This window comes from Rousettus aegyptiacus, unplaced genomic scaffold (genome assembly GCF_014176215.1).
Source record: "Rousettus aegyptiacus isolate mRouAeg1 unplaced genomic scaffold, mRouAeg1.p scaffold_m13_p_9, whole genome shotgun sequence".
NCBI classification, from domain to species: domain Eukaryota; kingdom Metazoa; phylum Chordata; class Mammalia; order Chiroptera; family Pteropodidae; genus Rousettus; species Rousettus aegyptiacus.
Genome location: NW_023416312.1, coordinates 7,184,009 through 7,206,783, shown reverse-complemented (window position 1 = coordinate 7,206,783; position 22,775 = coordinate 7,184,009). Strand labels below are relative to the sequence as shown.

Below are 22,775 nucleotides of genomic sequence, written 5' to 3'. Positions count from 1 at the left end.
CTCCATTTCCTGCTTGGTCAAACGTGTGTGTGCCAACCAATACTCGTTACAATTGTCTAGCTGACATCCGGCATGTGACCAGTGCTCCATAAATGTCAGTTCCTCTTCTCTCTTACTAGAACTCCTACGAACAATAAGCATGGGATGGCAGATCGCCATCTTTGGCAGCAGTAAGCGCTTTTCCTCAATGGTGACTTGGCAGAGAAAAGGCGAGCAGAGAGACTGGGAATGATGGCCCATCTGCTTCTGGCTCACTCTCCCCAGTCTCTCCCTCTAGCACAGCCTGACTCCAGACTCTACCTCCTCCCTGTGTCAGCCAAACCCCTTCTTGGCTCCTGCCCTGGGCACCTGCTGCTGGAGGGCATCCTGGCTTGTATGGCCCAGCTTCTCCACCAGCCTCGACTTCCACCTGTCACTCACCCCCGTACCTCCCAACGTCCTGCCCTCCCCGCCGCTTACAGTACACTTTCTCTTGCTACCGGCTCCTCCCCTAGGCCTGCCACATGCCCCTCTTCACTCCTACCCATGACTAGCCCACTCCCCGCGCCCTCCTCGCCTTCTCAGCATACTTCTCCATCAGACCTCCTCTGCCTGTCTCCTCTGCCTCTAGCCTGGCCCTCCTCTGGCTCTTTCCCTCAGCATATCATCCAGCTCAGGATCTCCCTCATCTTTGAGAATAAACAAAATTCTTCCTTGATCCTGTCTCCTCCTAAGGCTTCTCTATGAACACTCTCTCTCTTTCTCCCATCTTGCTTCTTCAGCCAAATTTCTGGAAAGCGAGTTCTAAACTTGTAAGCCATACCCCTCACCTCCTGGTCAAGCACAACCTGCCTTGATCTAGTTTCAGTCTCCTTTGCTCCACCAAATGGGCTCTCCCAGTTTTCCTCTCAGTACCCTTGATTCACTTATCCAACCATTTTTCCTTCTAGAAACTTCCCCGGGGGTCTTCCATAACCCAAGCTCCTCTTCTAGTCTAGCTTTGTCCCGTCTCACCACTCTGTCCCAGTCCTCAAGGGTTTGACCTTCTCTTCCTACCTCTTCAATTTGGGAAGTACCCAACTTCCATCATTGAGCATCCTCCTCTTTGGTTTTGTGTTATGGTTTCCTCTTTCTCTCGTGATTTCTCTGGCCCAACTCACTCCTTCAGTTGTTAACTCTGCCCACTAGACATGTCCCCTTGGCTAACCCTCATAAAATTCACTGTCCAAAATGGAAATCATTATCTGGGCCTTCAACCTGTTCTTCCTCTCATGAAAGATACAACTTCAATGCATATTCATCCTCCTGGCCATGGGATGTCTGCTCCCTGAGGGCAAGAACCACATCTCTTGGATGAGCCTGCCATCGCCACATCTCTCCAAGCTGTCTTTCTCTCTGTCCTCTTGCTTGCTGCCTCAGTCAAGCTCTCACCATTTCTAGCTTTTATGATGGAGAGTCTCCTGGCAATTCTCTGGGCCTCCATACCCTTCCCACAAGCCTCCTTCCTAGCCTTAGCTCTCCCATCCTATATCTCTCTGCTCCCTCTGACACTCTAGCCCTGTGAATGACCGCTTCCCATGAATACATTCCATTCTTTGTTTCCTCCTCCTAGTCCTTTTCCTCCAGGATGGAGCTGTCAGCTCCTCCCTGATGCTTTCCCTCCAGGATGGTTGGTCCCTTTTATGTACTTCTGCAGCTCTCTGTGCTCCCTTGCCTCTGTGCAGTCTTCCCCTTCTTCTACAGGGTATTGGTTGGTCTGTTATAAGCCCTGGGGGCTTATGAATGAATGAGTGAGGAAGATGGGGGCAATGATGTAAATGAGGGAATTACTAAATGAAGTAAATGAGGGAATTACTAAACATGAAGCCCTGGTCTGAGGCCTCTCTGCCCTCCCTCAACACAGGTGTCTGACAACAAAGCACCCCTGCCGCCCAAGCCAGGGACCATGGCTACTGCTGGTGGTGGCGGGCCAGCTTCTCTGTCCTTGGCAGCGCCTTCCCCAATGTCATCCTCTTTGGGAACAGCTGGACACAGAGCCAACTCCCCATCTCTGTTCAGCACGGAAGGAAAACCAAAGATGGAGCCTGTGTCCAGCAGCCTGGCGGCCGTAGAAGAGCTAAGGACACAGGTTCGCGAGCTGAGGAGCATCATCGAAACCATGAAGGACCAGCAGAAGTGAGTTTCTGGGGCCCCTTCTTCAACCACCTCCTGGGTTCTCCTGTGGGCCAAGGCCAAGTCTCCAAGCCTAGGTCTCAGCCTGCCCTGGAGTGTGGGCCGACCTCCCCGGGGATGGTGGCAGCAGTGGTGGGTGCGTGTGCGTGAACCCAGGAGGCTTAATATATCTCAGCTCCATGTGTAACTGGACCTGCTGTGTGCAGGAAGGGCACAGGCTGGCTGAGGCATGGACAGAAGGAGTCAGTTAAAGTAGCAATTCCAACCTTTTTGGCACCAAAAACCAGGGCTCCTATGAGAATCTAATGCCTGATGATCTGAGGTGGAGCTGAGGCTATGATGCCAGTGCTGGGGAGCGGCTGCAAATACAGATGCTTTGCTCACTGGCCTGCCTCTCACCTCCTGCTGTGCATCCTGGTTCCTAACAGGCCATGGACTGGTACCAGTTTGCAGCCCCTGAGTTAAAGGACTGATGTGCTCAGCACACTGCTAAAAAGAAAGATCTATAAATCCCCATAAAATACAGTATGTACATGTGCCACTCATTCTCTTTTTTTTTATGACTACAGCACCTGGTCTTCCTAGGTGGTCTCCCATCCAAGTACTAACCAGGGCCGACCCTGCTTAGCTTCTGAGATCAGACATTGGGCTTGGTCAAGGTGGCATGGCCATAGACCATGGACTGTGGCTTCACAGGGGTGTGAATCCAGGACCTTCTGTGTGTAAAGCAGATGTGCTAATTGCTACACTATAGAACCACGTCCCATGCACCACTTCTTAATAAGCCCAACGGCCAACTTTTCCTCTGGCATCAGAAAAACTGCAATTTCTTCAGTTAGCTGCCCAATGTAGTAATTGGCTTGCATCTAGGGGCTGTAATATATGAAAAGATGTAAGGAATCTTTAAACCCAAGACTTTACATTCAGCTAGATGTCCACCCCATGAGACTCAGGGGGTTCTCTGCATGCATGCCTACACACATGCTGTCTCCGCATCTCTGATCTTCAAGGAGCACTTAGATGAGGAGAAAGACTCATAAGCAAAAATAAATATCACACGGAAATACTACCCAGCATGCTGTATGCATTGACAAAAATGGTAAGAGGATTAGAAGTCAGGAGGTACTTATCTGAGTAAACTGAGGCTCAGAGTTTAGGAATAAGCTCTTTCTTGGAAGAATAGGGATAGGGGGGAGAGACATCTCAAGGAAGTGTTTATTCAGTAAGATTTTGAAAGATGATCTAGGGTTGCCAAGAGCAGAGCACTCCAGCAAAGGGAACAGGAGGGGCAGGTTCATGGGCACATGGAGCAACCTAGTGGGCAAGCAGGTCAGCACATCCCTGGTACCTGGCCTCCTGGATGGGTGCCTGGGGTGGGGACAGGTTGTGGAGCCGAAGACCTACAGTCATCCACTTGGAAAGATGCCCTAGGACCTGCCTCCCCAGGGGCACAGGGCTGGAGGACCCTGAAGTGTTTTGCAGCCAGATACTTTTGGGAATAATTGGGTTAAACAAAGTTAGTTTCTACTCTGACAGAGTGCTCAGAGCTTTTGCTATACATTTGATAGATGAAGAGGATAGTATACGCAGTGTTTTCCAAACTTAATCACAGAGCCATTTTTTTTCTAGAGCATTCTAGGACGAGGGTTCCGTGGAACTCACTTTGAACATTGTAGCTCTATTCAGGTTGTGTTCCACTCAGGCTGGGAAGTGTCAAGAATTTGAAGCCCCTTGGACTTACACCCTATCTGCAAGGGGCCCATCAGATAAATATGCAGACAAGCAGAATGGAACTAGAGAGGATTGTCCGGGACTAGCCAGCCATGTCACTCGTCACTCCTTAAAGTCCCCAACTCCTATCTGGCTCTGCACATTACAGGTTTGTGTACTCAAAGGCCCCGTCTGTGTCTAGGTGACATTAGTCTCCTGCCTAGACAGTGACCCCACACCACAGTACATCCCAGAGCACTGGTTCTCGGCCTTCTGATCAGGACTATCATTGAGTCAGACTGGCCTGGATTCAGGGCTTCAGTCCTTGCGGCCCTCCGAGAGGTACCTCAGACCTTCCTGCATGTCTGAAATCACCTGCATCTGCATGCAGGATCTCCAGTGCTTTGGGGCTGCCCCACCCCACGTTCCTCTCTCCACTGTGAAGCCTGGGAATAGTTGGCCAGAATTGTTCTTTCCCAGCCAACATCTTCTTGAATCAGCACATCCCAGTTGCCCCAGTCCAAGGCCTGCCTTTTGCAGCCTTTCTCAGCCTGGCCTTCATGCCCAGGGACAGTGGATCCCCACCAGTCTCCTATCTTAGCTCTTAGTGTCACTTTTTTCGTCAAGTCTGTGCCAACTCCATCCCCACATGTGCTGGTTCTCACCTCTCCGCTCTGCCCTAGCTGTCCTCCGTCAATTCCCCCATCTTCCTTCCACCTCGTGGACTTGTGTCCTTTTTTACTAGTTCAAGACTTACTGACTTTTCTTTGTACCGCCTTCCCCAGCTTACTCCCCAAACTGGACCACTAGAGGCTTTGCCCGCTATAGTCTTCCTGGAGTCATGCTGCTCACTTAGGACCTACCTCACCTTCTGCTTCTTTCCTAAGCCCCAAGTAGTGCCCTCTGAGATAGTGGTATATAGCGTGTGCTTGAATAAATACAGACATACCTCATTTTGTTGTGCTGCACTTCATTGTGCTTCACAGCTATTGCTTATTTTACAAATTGAAGGCAAGCCCTCCCCCAGCAAAAAGGTCAAGACTTGCTTTATTGCAATATTCACATTATTACAGTGGTCTGGAACCAAACCCACAGTAGCTCCGAGGTTTGCCTTTAAAGAACAGATCACACTGGTTAATGTCAGGGAACCCAACATGTTGACAACAGTGTTGGGACACCAGCCTGAGTCTAGGGACCATCACTGGTGCTCATCTAAAGTGAGCAAATGCAACGTAACTTCTACCTTATTTGTTATGCTGTTTCTGCAGTCCTTGTTTTCTTTGTTTTTTGTTTGTTTGTTCGTTTGTTTTGTTTTGATTTTCCAAACTAGTTTGTTACAAAGTGTACACGTAAGATGGAGTGTTTGATACCCTAAAATGGAATAGGTCTCTCAGACCGGAGTTGGGATGGTTGCAGTGTCTGTCCTAAATATAGAACCCTGAGTTTGCAAGATGATTAGCTTTGTTTGACTTCATTACTTAAGGTTGGAAAGAGAGTCAGACCATGTGCATAACTCATGTATGCTTTTCCCCTGACATGATTACCATATCATTAGTTCAGTTATTTTACTTCTAAGTGTTTGGATGTTATTATTTGTAAGATTTTAAGAATCCATGAAAACATACTACTAACCTTTTATTAATTTAAATTTCTGGGAAAATAAAGGAAATATATAGAGAATGGTAAAAATATGTACAATGAAAATTATCATGTAAGCACATTTAAAAACCAGTGATTCTATAATAAAGGGGTAGTTAATTTCCAGTCAAGATGGTGGAGAGGCAAGATGACAGAATTTGATCCTGGATACCTAGAGTGTAGTCATTGAGCAAGTCAGGCTACCTCATTAGGCCTCAGTTTCCCTATCTTTTCCTTTTAGAAGATTCTTGGACTGAGGGATCTCAAAGGTCATTTCAGACTTCCTGTTTGATGGCTACATATTTTAAGATCCCAGAGCCTTTCTGTCTCCGACAAATTTTAAGCAATAACAGTGCAAAGAAAACATAATGTCCTGTCCACATTTCTCTTTTCTCAAGCCTCTATCTTTTTTTAAAATTAATTATTAACTTTTTTATGGTGACATTGGTTAACAAAATCCAATCAGTTTCAACTGTACACTTTAACAGTAAGGCATATATATGTTTACACTGTGTATTCACCTCCCATAGTTAGATTTCTTTCTGTTAACACATATTTAACCCTTTTTACCCCACCTACCTCCCCCCTCCCCCTACCTCCTACCCTCTGGTAACCACTAATCTATAGTACATGTCCATGAGTCTCTGTTTGTCCTGTTCATTTGTTGTTTTTAGGTTTATATCCCACATATAAGTGATATCATGTGGTTTTCAACTTTTTCTCTGTCTTATTTCGCTTAGCATGATTATCTTGAGGTCCATTCACGTTGCCACAAATGGCAGTATTTCATCACTTCTTATGGCTGAGTAATATTTCATTGTATATATGTACCACAACATCTTCAGCCAATCATCTGTCATAGAGCACTTTGGTCACTTTAATGTCCTGGCTAGTGTGAATAATGCTGCTATGAACATCAGGGTGCAAATATCTTTTCGGATATGGGTTTTCAAGTCTTTGGGGTAAATACCCAATAGAGGGATTCCTGGATCATATGGTAGATAAATTCTTAGTTTTTTGAGGAACCTCCATACTGTTTTCCATAGTGGCTGTACCAGTTTGCAGTCCCATCAGCAGTGTATGAGGGTTCCTTTTTCTCTGCTTCCTCTTCAGCATTCGTTATTATTTGTGCTGTTGATTATAGCTCTTCTAACAGGTGTGAGATGGTATCTCATTGTGGTTTGATTTGCATTTCCTTAATAGCTAGCGATGCTGAGCATCTTTTCATGTATTTGTCGGCTATTTGTATGTCCTCTAGGGATAAGTGTTTGTTCAGGTCCTCTGCCAATTTTTTTATTGGATCATTTGTTTTTTTGTTGTTATTGAGTTGTATGAGATCTTTGTTATTTTGGATATTAGGCCCTTATCACAGGCGTTCCTTGAAAATATAGTTTCCTATTCAGTTAGTTGTCTCTTTACCTGGTTGACGATTTCTTTTGCTGAGAAGAAGCTTTTTAGTTTGATGTAGTCTTATTCATTTATTTTAGCTTTTACTTCCCTTGCTTCTGAGGTAAAATTCATAAAATCCTCTTTAAGTCCAAGGTCCTTGAGTTTAGTTCCTACATTTTCTTCTATGAATTTTATTGTTTCAGTTCTTATGTTCAGGTCCTTAACCCATTTTTGAGTTAATTTTGGTGTGTGGTGATAGATAACAGTCTAGTTTCATTCTATTGCAGGTGGCCTTACAATTTTCCCAGCACCATTTTTATTGAAGAGGCTTTACTATCTCCATTGTATGTTTTTGTCTTTGTTGACAATTATTTGCCCATTTAAACATGGGTTTACTTCTGGATTGTCAATTCTTGTTCCACTGGGCTGTGTGTCTGTTTTGCTGCCAATACCATGCCATTTTGATTACTGTCACTTTATAGATAATTTGAAGTCGGGCAGCATGATGCCTCCAGCCTCATTCTTTTTTTTCAGTATGGCTTTGGCAATTTGGGGTCTTTTGTGCTTCCATACAAATCTGATGATGTTTTGTTCTATTTCTTTAAAAAATTCCAATGGGATATTGATGAGGATTATATTAAATCTGTATGATGCTTTAGGTAATATGGTCACTTTAACTATGTTGATTCTTCCAATCCAAGAACACGGAATATCTTTCCATTTCTTTGTATCTTCTTTGATTTCTTTTAATGGGGTCTTGTAGTTTTCATTATATAAGTCCTTCACATGTTTCATTAAATTTATTCCTAGGTATTTTATTCTTTTTGTTGCAATTGCAAAAGGAATTATTTTTTCCACTTCTTTTTCTGATGCTTCTTTATTAGAGTATAGGAACACTATGGATTTCTGAATGTTGATTTTGTATCCAGAGCCTTTGATGTATTTTCTTATTGTTTCTAGTAGTGTTCTTGTGGAGTCTTTAGGGTTTTCTATATAGAAAATAATGTCATCTGCAAATAGTGACAGTTTGACTTCTTCAATTCCTATTTGGATGCCTTTTATATCTTTCTCATGCCTGATTGCACTCACTAGGCCCTCGGTGTTATATTGAATAACAGTGGCGATACTGGATAGCTTCACCTTGTTCCTGATCTTAGAGGGAAGGCTTTTAGTTTTTCACCATTAAGTATAATGTTGGCTGAGGGCTTGTCATATTGGCCTTTACTACGTTCAGGTACTTTCCTTCTATACCGATTTTGTTAAGTGTTTTGATCACAAATAGATGCTGTATCTTGTTGAAGGCTTTTCCTGCATCTATTGATATGATTATATGATTCTCTTCTTTTAATTTATTTATGTAGTGTGTCATATTAATCGATTTGCATATGTTGAACCATCTCTGTGCCCCTGGGATGAAGCCCACTTGATCATGGTGTATAATATTTTTAATATGTTGCTGTATTCGGTTCACTAGTATCTTATTTAGGATTTTTGCATCTGTGCTCATGAGAGATATTGGTCCGTAGTTTTCTTTTTTTGTGTAATCTTTACCATATTTCGGTATCAGAGTAATATTGGCCTCATAAATTGAGATAGGAAGAAGTATTGTCTCCTCTTCAATTTTTTGAAAGAGTTTGAGGACAATAGGTATTAAATCTTCTTTGAATGTTTGGTAAAATTCACTGGTGAAGTCCTGGACTTTTACTTTTTGGTAGGTTTTTGATGCTTGTTTCAATTTCCATACTGCTGATCAGTCTATTTAGATTTTCCAGTTCTTCCTGATTAAGTCCAGGAAGGTTGTATCTTTCTAACTTTCTAAGTACTGGTCCATTTCTTCTAGGTTATTAAATTTTGGTGTTATATACTTTTTCATAGTATTCATGTATAATCCTTTGTATTTCTGCGGTGTCTCTCATAATTTCTCCTTTTCATCCCTGATTCTATCTGTGTCTTTTCTCTTTTTCCTTTAGTGAGTCTAGCCTTGGGTTTGTTCCTTTTATTTTATTTTTTTCCAATTTCATTTGATTCTGCTCTAGTTTTGATTATTTCTTTTCTTATGCTGATTTTGGGCTTCATTTGTTCCTGCTTTTCTAGACACTTTTCTAGACACTTTTCTTAACACTTAAGATGAAGTGTTAGGTTGTTTATTTGGGCTTGTTTTTGTTTTTGGAGATAGGCCTGTAGTGAACTTTCCTCTTCTTACCACTTTTGCTGTGTCCCAAAAGTTTTGATACGTTGTACTATCATTATCATTCATTTCTATATATCTCTTGATTTCTCTTTTTTTATTTCTTCTCTGACCAAGTCATTCTTCAGTAGCAGGTTATTTAATCTCCAGGTGTCTGTGATTCTTCCCACTTTCTTTTTTACAGTTGATCTCTGGTTTCAAAGCATTATGATCAGATAATATGGGTGGTATGATTTCAACCCTCTTATGTTTGAGGCTATATCTGTGTCCCAGTATGTGGCCATTCCTTGAGAATGTTCCATGCGCACTAGAGAAGAATATATAAGCAGCTGTTTGGGGATGGAAGGCTCTGTAAATGTTAGTTATGTCCAGTCGGTCTAATGATGTGTCATTTAAAGATGTCATTTCCTTATCGATTTTCTGTTTGGATGATCTGTCCGTATCTGACAGCAGGCTATTTAGGTCCCCTACTATGATAGAGTTTTGGTCTGTTTCTCCCTATAGTAATTGCTTTATATATTTTGGGGCTCCCTGATTGGGAGCATAGATATTAATGTGTTATGTCTTCTTGGTGTATGACTCCATTTATCATTATGAAGTGTCCCACAGTATCTTTCTTTACCTTTTTTATTTTGAAGTCTATTTCATCTGATATTAGTACCACTACTCCCGCTTTGCTCTGAATGCCATTAGCTTGAAATGTCATTTTCCACGCTTTCACTTTGATTCTATATTTGTCTTTGGATCTGAGATGTGTCTCCTAGAGGCAGCATATGGTTGGGTTTTGTTTTTTGATCCATTCTGCAACTCTGCCTTTTATTGGTGAGTTCAGTCCATTTACATCTAGAGTGATTATTGAAATAAGACATTTACCTATAGCCATTTTATCTTTTGCTTTCTGGAAGCTCGGTGTTTCATTGCTTCCTCGTCCTTGTGTTTCTGTTTTGTTGTTGTTGTTGTTGTTATTGGTTTGTTTGTTTGGATTTTGTGGGTTTTTCTGCTGGTCCTTGTTTTATGTTATATACTTCAGTTCTGACTCTTTGGTGTGTGGTTACCATTACAAATATGTAAAGGGTAGTGTGTGTGCGTGTGCGCGTGCGCGTGCGCGCGCGTACTTACAGTAGTCCATTTTCTTCTGCGCATGCCCTATCTACATTGCGCTTTGCAAATTTGGATCTTTGGATCCTTTCCTTTCTTGTTATTGTTATCTCAATTTGTCCCTAGTATGTTGAACATTCATTACTATCTTGTTATAGCAATTCTCTTCTTATTATTTAAGCTTATACTGCCCTGTCCTTAGTAAGGGTTGCACTCCTCTGCTTCTGTCTGCCTGCTAGTCACCTTACTCCTAATTATGTATTTTGTTGTCATTTTGTTTTAGGTGAGCTTACCCCCTTCAGTATTCTCTGTAATGCAGGCCTCATGGTGGAGAATTCCCTCAATGCCTGGAAAGGCCTTAATTTATCCTTCATATCAAAAGGGGTGTCTAAATGCTGGATACATTATCCTAAGCAGGTAGTTCCTTTCACTTAATAGTTTAAATATTTGATTCCATTCCTTTCTGGCTTGTAAGGTTTGCACTGATAAGTCTGATGATAATCTAATGGGTTTTCCTTTATGAATGACCATTTTCTACTCTCTGGCTGCCCCGAGAATTCTGTCTTTGTCATTGATTTTTGATCAATTTAATACAGTGTGTCTTGGTGAAGGCCTTTTTGGGTTGAGATAATTGGGTGTTCTGTTGACTTCTTGAATTCCAGGCTCCAGCTCATTCCTTAAATTTGGGAAATTCTCGTCATCTATTTGCCTAAAAATGTTTTCCAGTCCCTGCTCCTTTTCCTTGCCTTCGGTAATGCCTATTATTCTTACGTTTCCTCTCCTCTCTCCTGGTGGTATCAGCTAGTTCTTGTATTTCTCTTTCGTTCTTTTTCATTCTGAAGTCTCACTCTTCTTCCTTCTGATTTATTTCTATATTTCTGTCTTCAGTATCACTGATCCTTTCCTCCATTTGGTCGACTCTATTTCCCAAGCTTGCTACTTCATTCTTCTTCTCCTTTAATGTGTTCTTTATCTCCAAAAGTTCTATTTGGTTCTTTTAAAGGGTTTCAGTCTACTTACTAAAAACAAAAACAAAAACAAAAATATGAATTCTGCTCATCTAGCTCTTTTTTCAGTTCCTAGAACTATTGATATGGATGAATTTTTTCAGAAGTACCATCTTGAATTATCTGTCATTTAAATCACATATCTCTATGTCTTTAAGCTTATTTTCTGGAGATTTTTCTCTTCCTGAGCTGCCTCATCACCTTGGTTGTTCATGGTGTTTAATGGACTATTTCTCCACCTGAGCATTAATGGAAGCATAGTCTGCCTTTTTTCCAGAAAGAAGATTTATTATACAAAGGTCTTTCTTTAGCCTTTTGCTAAGAAGGCGTTTTTCTTTTGGTTTTCAGTAGGTGGCGTCCAAGCTTCTTGAATCTCTGTTTTTTATAAAGTCTTAATAATGCCTTTTTTTTCCTTATAAATGTCAATCACACTCACTACCCTCAGTCTCAGTCCCTGTCAGTGTTAGCGACAGTTTCAGTAGCATTTGTTCAGATTCCCCTGGGGCTCCACAGTGTTCGGTCTTGGATGATATGGGGGGTGCACTCCGGGCTGGGAGATGGGGGTCATGGCTCTGCCTCGCATTTTGCAACTGCAGCTGGTAATAATCAATTGTTGCTTCTCTGTTGTCCCCACTTCTCTGCTTTCTCCCCTGATCCCTGGGCACTGCCACTGCCTACATGGAGCTCACAAGAAGGGCTGTTTAGGTAACCCATCGCACCTTCTCCCCTCTCCCTCCTCCTGCAGGGACCTCTGGCTGTAGGGGCAGCTTCTTTATTTCTCCCAGTCTACCGCTCGACTCTCACGGTTCTGACCTGTGATAGCTCTTAATTCAGATCCGTTGCTCAGATGTGCTAGTGTGCAGGTTTGATGTTTTTTGTTGAGTTTTAGATGTTCAGCTTATCGTTCTTTCAGGGGGAGAAATTTGAGGACCTCTCTCACTCTGCCGTGTTTCTTATGTCACTTTGTACAATTTCTTTGTAAAAGGGCCAGATGGATTTTGTAGTGATAAGAGGCTTCATATCTCTTACTGGGAAAGTCTAGACTTTTGTTCAATTTTATTGCTGTTTGCTTTTCAGACGAGAGATTAAGCAGTTACTGTCTGAGCTGGATGAAGAGAAGAAAATCCGACTGCGACTGCAGGTGGGTCCCTTAGGGTCCTGCCACCTTATAAGAGGTTCAGTTGTGGGTGGGGGCAGAATTAAGGCTTCAGTTTGAAAATAAATGATTGTTACTTCTCTAAAGATTTAGCCATACTTCCTATGACAATTTCCTTAGAATTGTATAAGCTCACTTCAGCATTCTCTCCTAAGTCCAGAATGTTTTGGGGAAGGGATACAATATACCCCTAATTTATCTGAAACATCTCCTCTATGAAAAGTTTCCCACACTCTGGCTTCCAAAGGCCTCATTTTAGTAACTGCCAGAGGACATGGCACAAGGGAGACCCTTTTGCCAACTGTCTTCCATCATGAGGTCATTGAGACTCCAAGGACCACAGCTGTCCACACTTGGCACTTGGTCTTACTTCTTCCTGATAGCCATGTCAGTCCTGCCAGGGTATCAGAGCCTTGTCCTTCTCTAGCTTTTGATCCAACTCAGCCATTACCAAATGGTCAAAGGGAGACTTCCATCTTCCATCCAGTTGGTGCCCCTGGTGGTGATTAAGATCCATGCTGCTTTAAAAATGGGTCACTTTGGGGGTGCTGACAGACACCCTCCTGGGCCCAACCACACCTACCTTCCAGCACTGCCCGGTGGTCTAGCATGTCAGGACAGCCTGCTCCACCCTCTGGCCAGGAAACTGGAACTATTGTTGTTTTTGACAAATTGTGGATACTGGTAGCCTGAGAATTAAAATATCCATCATTTCCTAGTGCATCATGTCTGTGTGCCTGTTCTTTAGGTTTATGTCATTTCTGTCATTGTTGTCAACTCTTCATGCAGATGTCATTTTACCTGCTTTGCCTTTGAAATTGTCAGGGTGATTATTTTCTTTCAATCAACCAGGTTGATTATCTTTCAGCTTCTATCAAACCAGGCAATTCATTATGTTTTTGTTGTCTCTTGTTTTTCCTTTATAGATGGAAGTTAATGACATAAAGAAAACTCTTCAATCAAAATGAATACTTGATAAATGAATTGTCGCATTATTCATCCTGAATCTAAGACTAAAATTGTTTGCCCCAGCCAAAATAACCTTGTGCCAAAAGATTAAAGATTTGCCTCAATACGTCCCTGTTTGAAAAGATTAGCACAAAAGTCTTGATAGCACAACACAAATTCCATCCAAGAGGAGACTCCACCCCACAGTATAGTCCTGGGTCTGGCACTGGTTGTGACTTAAACAGAGCAAATTGTGCTAAAGGCTTTTTTATTATGAGATCTCATGCGAAACGAAAACTCAGGCAGTTTAGTCCATAGTGGTACTATTTTGATGATATTTTCCATTAATAAAATGTAATTTCAGATTATTCGTTTACAAGCTTTATAATTTTATGATTTTTTAATCGTGTTTTGTCACAGATTCCCTCAGTATTTGTATTACACATAGTCCGGAGCGAGTGTCCCATTCTTTTGCGGCAGGCGGAAAGCTGCCTCGCTTCGTGTCCTCTCTAGGAGTCTATTACATATGCAATTTTAGGTTCAACCCATCCTTACCTTGCCAGCAAACCTCACCACCCTGAGATCAATTTTAGCTTATATATGATGGTATATTTACAAAAAGAGAAAGAGAAAATCTGGTATTTGCAATGATCTGTGCCTTCTTTTTACCACCCTCTTGATTGGAGCTTTTGTGATGCAGCTACCATGATTCAAAAAAAAATTTTTTTTAGCCACTTAAAATCCACTAGAGGCCACTGTCTTCAAAGCTTTTCTCCCCTAGCCAAAGGTCCTAAGAGGAGACAGCTGTGAAGTTGAGCGTGCTCTGTGGTACCAGCTGCGACTTTTAAGTTCTCCTAGTTTTAGCTTGATCATGAAACTAGAAATGTCACCCCTGCTTGATTTTTCATCAGCCAAGTTTAACCCCTGCTTCCTGTCCTTTGCACCTTTTGCGTGAACAGAATATGCATTATTAAAGCAAAAATAAATAAAAGTAAAATGCAAATGAAAACAAAGTGGGAAAGTTGTATTATTTCCTGCGCTGGGTTATCTGTGCATGTTATTGTTTAAACTGTACTCACATGATGTCATTTCTCTCGCTCTCTTGTAACGGCTTCATCAGATCCAAAGGAATAGGTAAGGGGGAGTGGCACCGGCTCTTGTTGAAGTGTAGCCTTTGGATCTTTCTGGTATTTATGGAATTGCTTTCTCTTTCCCAAGGAAACTGGTATTTGCGTGTTCGCTTTATCTTTGTAGCAAATGAACAGTTCAGCCTTAGACTATATAACTGTTTTCTCATCCTTAGCTGAAAATAAGGGGGCATGCAATGTTGCCAGATTGTTTAGGGATGGGGGGTATGGGTGGGAGGTAGCCCCTTAATGGCCCCTGAAGATGTTTTATGTGGTTCTAAAAAGCTGTTTTGTCTATTTCCCGAGTTTTAGAGTGAACTACTAAACAATAGATTTGCACAACCACAAAGAATGAGAATTGATAATACTGAAGGGGTGATGAAAAAATAATAATAATCACCACATGTTACTGATCATTGAAAGTGTTACAAATAAATATCTCTTCCTTTCTCCTCTTTTCTCACTTTCCCTGCCTTCCGCTTGCCTACCTACTCATCCTTGCTGTTTGAGGCTGCTACTTCCTCCAGAGTGTTTACAGAGCCCGATACCTGGTCTACCAGGTCAAGGAAAGGAGTCAAGAAAAGGGAGTGTAGAAAAGAAACCTCCCATGTTCATTCCCATGTCTGGCATATTGACTTTCATCAGCCTTGCTCTCAGTGTGCCTAATTAGCGCCAGGAGCACCAAGATTTAAGGGCAACATAGAACATTCCTGTACCCCTTGACTTTTCTAAGCATTTCTATGTTAAACTTGAAGACTTCGGCGATTTCCCACCACCTACTATAAGAATGAGGCTTGGACTCTTTGACGTTTGGATTTCTCATTTACTCATCATGAAAATCCCTAATGATATAGTTTTATATAACATTACACAGAGTAGGATTGTTAATAATTAAACTGAGAAGTTGGAGTGCCCTTGTGGGTCTCTGGTGACGGAATGTAGAGGGCTGTCATCTTCCTTTCGTAGAGGCCACTGGCTTTCTTTGTATAAGGAGAGGGAGAAGTGATTATAGAAGAAGTTGGTCTATCCAACCTCATTACTGTTCCTTGGGCTAACCAGCAAGAGGATTCTACATTATGTAACTGGACCAGCCAAATTCTTTTGCATTCAGCATGGACTCTACCAGCATCTATTGAAATAATTGTTTTGCTTCATTTTCTAAAGTTGTATTTAGAAAAGTCTTAAGTATTATGCTTTGTAAAGAAGATTAAAATGAAATTTTGTGAAAATATTTTTGTTCAAAGTTGTCCTGATCCAAGAGGATTGATTAATCAGTATTCAAACCATTTTTCTCCATTTTACACAATTTGATTTCTTTTATACAAACGTCTTCAGAAGATATGGAATACAGTGCTGCCCCCACCTATCTTTCCCTGGTGAACAAAAATAATTCATTAAAATCTGTGGCTGCGAATTAATTTTTCAATTTTACATGCATATTTAAGCAGAAAATTCTAGTCTAAATCCTTTTTTAGTGTAAAAATCATGATTCAAATAATTGTGTAAAGTCACTTTTATTCATACACAGCCCTCTAGACAGTATACTCAAGTACATGATTTGTTTTCTCCCATAAAGATACCCTGTATCTATCATCACATGTGTGCCTTTGATTACTAATGGTGGGATTTTATTTCCTTTCATAATCAGCTCCTTGATGTGAAAACCACAGAGTGTATAATTTCTTGCTCACAGTTGCCATGGTCTGTATAAAAATAATTCTAGGTCCCACAAAGGCTTTTGTATTATAACCTGAAGTCATCATGTCTCTTTTTTGTATTAGATTAGGTTTTAGTCCTCTAGTTATTTTAGCACAAATTAATTTCAAAATGTTTTAACCCCCAGGGCTTGGTGGAAAGCTGTTTTCTTTGGTTTTGTACAAATGAGAACTGTCAAAAGCAACACATGCATGGGTAATAGGCATTCAGCATGGCTGATCACAGTGGCCAATAGAGGGAAGGTGTGGCGATTATAGCCTAAGCCTGGGAAAGAAGATGCCATTCCCAAAATTAGCTCTAATCAGGGGACACAATGGTCACTGCAGAGGAAACTTTCCCAGCCAGAAATAAGTGTTTGTCAGCAGTATAAGGATGGAAAAGGAGTCACGTATCTTAAAGTGATGAACCATCACTGTCGTTTCTAGTTCTGTTCCTAGGGCCACCAAGGCTTGGTTCCTAACATGTGAAGCAGAATGCGGACCCTGAAGCCCAGGAGGATCCATGAAGTAGATGCAGATCCCTGAGAGGTGGTTTTATGTCATGCCTTTTAAATTGATTCCAAATTGAAATGGCTGTAAGGGAAGCCTCTTCCTGTAAACAACAGTGTGTGCTCATCATGTTTGTGAATTCAAAATCCGCAATAAACTAGGTTATTCCTTTTTTCTTGTTGGAGCAACAGGTGATAAACTATTTCAACCAAACAGTAGAACAAGGTAATGTAATAGGTTGTAGCTAGAATTTTCTGAGGAAAAAAATAGAGAAAAAAACTGAATAAAAGAAGAGTTAAATTCCTGGAAAACCAGCTTCATAGGGCAGTCCTCATTAAATGACAAAAAGTTTAATTACATTATGCAGATATAGCAATGTATTTAAGTCACAAATGCCTCTCTTTCTTTTCATGCCTATAGAATGTTACTAGTTCTCCAGAAAACTTTTTGTTGAAGCTTTGAGCTCTTTGATGGGAAAGTGCCTTGGAAATGCAAAATTTCATTATAGTTTCTATTAATTAAAGTTTGAGAGAATTTATAAACCAATTTTTAAATTAATCAAGCAAATAAGGCCAACTTGAAGCCAAACAAAAACTATGAAGAAATCAATAATATATCCAAGGTTATTCCCCAGAAGAAAAACAGATGTTGTAAGAGAAATGGAGTTGATTCTCCTCAAGCTTCATGAGTATTTCTTAGTCTGAATCTCAATCTGAGAGAACCGAGCAGTTGGCTGGGGCTGAAACTCTGCTGTTGAATGCCGAAGGGAGGTAGGTGAATAGGGACTGGACATATGGATGAAACATCCACCTGTCCCCATGCCTTGGCCCCAGGAGGTACTTAAGAAATGTTCTTGTTTGTTCTCAGGGTGGTTTTCTTGGAGGAAGTGAAACTGGAATGAGGAGAAGGACATGGATTGAGAGAGGGAGAAGTCTCAGAGGGAACTTCAGGCCTGGAGGTAGAACCAACCGACCTTTATAGGAATGCAGTGCTGAGAGTCTGGGAGAAGAAAATGAGGAAGATAAAACAGGGAGGTGAAGTTGGGGTGCAAACCTCGAGGTAATAGGGGATGGATGCCACGTGCTAAGGATGGGCCTATTGACAAGAGTCCTAATCAATCTTCTAAGGTTTGGAGGACGGAGTGAAGACTGGCCTCAAATGTAGAACCCAGTCACCTTGAGCATTTTTAACTTTTTTTTCTGATTATGAAGCTAATTATCATACCCAAAGTAGAAAATATAAACTATAGAAATTATCCTAATCTCATTTGGATATAGCCTTTAATTATTTTGGTGTGTCATAATGAAGGTTGCTCTGTGTATATGATTTTATAGTCTGCTTTTTATACTTAGTATTATCATTTATTATTAAGTTTTTTCAAAAACATGATCTGTAATGGCTGCATAATATTCTGCCTCCAGATATTTCAGAGAGCATTTAACCCAGCTTTTCTTGAACATGTTTCTTATAATGTGCCGGGCGCCATAATAGATGCTGAATGCAATGTGCCCTTGTCCTCAAGAAGCTCAAATGTGGGGAAGTAGACAGGTAAGCAGGTCAGTCTTCCATAGTAGGAGAGCACAAGCACAGAGAGACGTCCAAGGGCTTTGGAACTGCGAAAGAGGTGGCAATGGAGACTTGAGGGTGGGGAGGTCAGGGAAAGGAGGGCATTTTGGTTAATTCCATTTTTTTATATTGTAAAACTATGATGAACTTCTTTGGGCTTAAATCTCTGTTCACATTTATGATTTATTCTTAAGATAATTCCTGGCAGTGTGAGTGTGAATTACCTGAGATTTTTAGCAAAAATAATTTTTGACTGATTATAAGCAGTTGAATTTACACTAGTATACAAAAGTGACTAACCACCCATCTGCCCCTAAGGTATTTCCCTAAACCTCAGTAGGGATCAAGTATGGATCTCTTTCTTCTGGCTAATCACAGCTCAAATGTCACCCCATCAGAGAGAGCATCTTTAAGCCACTAAATAAAAGAACCAGCTTTAACCACAGTCCTCCCCCCGGACCTCCCTCTATTGATGCCCTGCTTCACGCACACACACATACACACACAATCTGTTTTCTATCTCCCCTCCCTAGAATGAAACCACTGCTCTATCCCCAGCACCAAAAACATTGCCAGGTGCATAGTAAGCACTTGATATATATTTGTTGATTGAATAGAGGAATTGACCATTGTGACTGACACCAAATGGAATTTATTCCATACATTTGAGCAGACTAGTTTTACCTTTACAAAAACTCTGCGTGCAAAACTGGAGCATTAGAGAGGATTTGTGACAAAAAAAAAAAAAAAAAAAAAACAGGAAAAAAGCCTTCAGAGGCACTTGACTTGCATTTGAGTCTCAGCCAACACCCAGACCCTAAGGAGAGTGTTTATATCACCGTGGATCTTAGAACAAATTCATGTGGTCTATACGCTATTATCTCTAAGCCTGTCATCCACTATTAGGAAACTGGCTACTTCTGTTTTAAAACATAAAGCATTATTTTAAAATTAAATTCATCCAGGAAAAAGAATGAATTCAAGTGTGAGTATACTCCTTACACTTTACTCTTGACACTTCCCTGAAGTCAGCTGTGAACCTAATTGCTGCCCCTCAGGGCTAATCATCTGCTCTCAAAGTTATGAATAAGTAGGACATATAGATGAGCCCTAGGCCTTCAACACATGCCATAGGGTTCTTTGAGTGTGATCTCTGGAAGAACAATGGTAGCATCACCAATCAAGAACTTGGTAGAAATGAAAGTTCTTCAGCTCTGCCCCAGATCTACTGAATCAGAAACTCTGGTGAGGGTCCCAGCAATCTGTGTTTTAACAAGTCTTCCTGGTGATCCTGATGCTTTCTCAAGTTTTAGGACCACTGTCATAGGGGGATTGTGTCCCTCTCAATGAGTTGTGTGTAAAATAACCCATAGCGACCTTTTCCAGAAATCTCTAATTAGACTGTGGCTGCAGCATTAGAAGTGCACTATTCAGAAACTATGCCATAGTTTATTAGATTGAACCATAAAAAATTTACATTTTTTAGGTCAAATATGGTTGAATGGGGCATCTGGTTTCAGTTCAGAGATGTAGAGAGCTGTAAGATGTCCTTCTCTCGCTTACAGTAAGAAAAAACCTGGACAGACTGGAAATTAAAAGAGAACTGAGTGTACAGAGCAAATAGATATTTAAAAATTTGGAGAGAGGAATGTTCTGTGAGACTTGGAATCTGAGCATTTTCTTAACAGGGACAGAAGCCACTGGATACCACAGAAGTGGATCTTCCTATAAGATCAAGCTAGACAATTTAACAAATTGTTGAAAGCTGAATGTGGACTGGCTTGAGAGTGTGAAGCTCTTCAGGGGAGGAGTTCCCACCCTTTTACAGACTTTTCCTGCAGGGATCCTACCTGGCTTTCACAAAGAGGATCAGGGAAAATCCCAAGAAAACTCATGGTGCATGCTGGATGCTGACTCAGGAGCCAATGAGAATTCCACTTGGAACTTTCTCCCTTAAGGAACAAAAGGCAAATTTTGCACGTGGAAGGACATGGTCTGAGAGTACTGGTGAAAAACATTGCAGCTCAGGGAAGGGAATTCAACACAGCCCAAGCCTCCTATCTCACCTAAAAAATAAAGATTTAATCTTCAGAGAGAAGGGCTTTAAGGCTGTTGACTAAGAACACTGTTGAATCTGCCCATTCCATCTGGGGGAAGATATGGGGAGGTGGGACTCTATTCCTGGATGAGGGGCAGAAACACTTGTGAAGGCTACACTCCTGAAACTGAGGCTTAGAATATTAGAAACTACACCTCCATGTCCCACTAGCACACTAACAACACTCCAGGAGTAACAAAAGTGGATTACAGCAGGGAGAGCTGTAAGAAACAGATTTTGTCTGAGGAACAGCACAAAGGAAGTCAAAGTTTCTGATGTCCATAGCAATAACAAACCTTAACACAGCACGGGTCTTGGCTAGATTAGCAAATTCCTACACTAATGGCTTATTAACCACAGTATCTTTAGCTTTATATAAAATGTCTGGCTTTCAACAAAAAATTGCAAGGCATGCCAAAAGGCAAGAAAAATCAGTCTGAAGAGACAAAGCAATCCTCAGAATCAGACTTAGATATGGCACGGCTATTGGAAGTATCAGAAAGGGAATTTAAAATAATTATAATTACTATGTTAAAGGCTCTAATGGAAAAAGTAGACAACATGCAAGATCATATAGGTAGTGTCAACAGAGATGGAAACTATAAGAATTGAATGGCTAGAAATAGGAAAAATACAGTAACAGAAATAAGAAATGTGTTTGATGGGCTCGTCATTAAACTTGAATATTTATATTTGTTTGAATAAACAGGAATGACAAAGATAAAAAGAGAAAAGGCACAAATCATCAAATCAAGAATGAAATAGGATATAATTGCAGATCCTGCATCCATTAAAAGGATGATAATGGAATACTATGAACAACTTCATGATCATAAATTTAACACCTTAAAAGAAATGGACTCATTCCTCAAAATCCATTATCAAAACTCAACCAAAATAAAATAGACAATCTTAACAGTCCTATAACCATTAGAAAATAATTGAACTTGTAACTAAAAGGCCCTGAAAAAGAAATTTCCAAGTCCAAATGGTTTCACTGGAGAGTTCTACCAAACGTTTAAAGAAGTAATGCCAGTTTTAAACAATCTCTTCCAGATGAACTGAACCTCTACCTAAACCTCACATGTTATACAAAAATTAACTCAAAATGTATTTTAAATGTAAAATGCGAAACCATAAAAGACATAGGAGAAAATCCTTGGGCCCTAGAGCAGGGGTCCCCAACCCCCAGACTGTGGACCTGTTAGGGACTGGGCCACACAGCAGGAGGTGAGTGGCGGGTGAGTGAGCGAAGCTTCATCTGTATTTTCAGCCACTCCCCAGCACTAGGAAAACCACCTCAGTTCCAACTCAGATCATCAGTCATTAAGTTATAGGAGCACTGGTCCCTGGTGCCAAAAAGGTTGGGAACCACTGCAGGGCCTAGAGCTAGGCAGAGTTCTTTAACTTGAAGTCAAAACAAAATTCATAAGTGGAAAAAGTGCTAAATTTGTCTTCATCAAAATTAAAAACTTTTCTGTCTGTGAAAGACCCTGTCGAGAGAATGAAAAGACAAGCTACAAACTGGGAGAAAATATTTGCAAACCGCATATCTGATGCATGAATGGTATCTAAACATGGAGAGAACACTCAAAACTCAACGGCTAAACCCCAAACATTCCAGTTAAAAAATGGGCACAAGATATGAACAAACATTCACAAAAGTAGATATAGATATACAAATAGCAAATAAGCACATGAAAAGATGTTCAACTTCATTATCCATTGGGGAAATGCAAATGAAAACCACAATGGGAATGGTCAGAAAACATGGCAGAGTAAGAGACGTCTCCAGATCTCTCCCCTCGAAACAACAATAAGCTGAACATCTAAAACTCAACAAAAAAATCACCCAAATCACACCAGCACGTCTGAGTGTGTGATCTGTGCATGAGAGCTACCACAAGTCAGAACCCCTGGTGTCAGGCCGTGGACTGGAAGAAATAAAGAAGCTGCCTCTCGCAGCCTCTGGAGCTCCCTGCAGGAGGAGGGGGAGGGGAGAAGGTGCAGCGACTTCCCTGAACAGCCCTGCCTGGGAGAGTTGTGAGTTCTACATAGCCAGAAGCAGGGCTCAGTCCTCAGAGAAAAGAGCAGAGAAGCAGACGGCAGAGAAACAACAGTTGATTTTTACTGGCTGTGGTTGCAAAACCCAGGCTGATCCGCAGCCCCCAACTCCCAACCCAGAGGGCCCCTCCCCCCATAACCTCCAAGACCAATCACCGCGGAGCCCCAGGGGAATCTAGCAAATGCTACCCCAAACTATTGCTAACACTGACAGGGACTGAGACTGAGGGTAGTGAGTGTGATTGACATTTATAAGGAAAAAAAAGGCATTATTAAGACTTTATAAAAAACAGAGATTCAAGAAGTTTAGATGCCACCTACTGAAAACCAAAAGAAAAACACCTTCTTAGCAAAAGGCTAAAGAAAGACCTTTGTATAATAAATCTTCTTTCTGGAAAAAAGACAGACTATGCTTCCATTAATGCTCAGGT

At 41.2% G+C, this 22,775-nt stretch overlaps 1 protein-coding gene across 4 annotated transcripts in view; it reads left to right on the top strand.

Moving 5' to 3' along the window:
* Window positions 1-14,294, top strand: part of SH3KBP1 (SH3 domain containing kinase binding protein 1) — a 311,738-nt gene extending 297,444 nt beyond the window's left edge. For 2 of the 4 annotated variants that reach the window (XM_036227145.1, XM_036227141.1), the window contains 3 exons: window positions 1,883-2,154; window positions 12,259-12,322; window positions 13,264-14,294. In XM_036227145.1, coding sequence (XP_036083038.1) covers window positions 1,883-2,154; window positions 12,259-12,322; window positions 13,264-13,305 — 378 coding nt within the window. In that variant the 3' untranslated portion in view covers window positions 13,306-14,294. The remainder of the gene's footprint in view (window positions 1-1,882; window positions 2,155-12,258; window positions 12,323-13,263) is intronic. The other 2 variants (XM_036227142.1, XM_036227143.1) reach the window with 2 other exon arrangements.
* The last annotated feature ends 8,481 nt before the right edge of the window (window positions 14,295-22,775 follow it).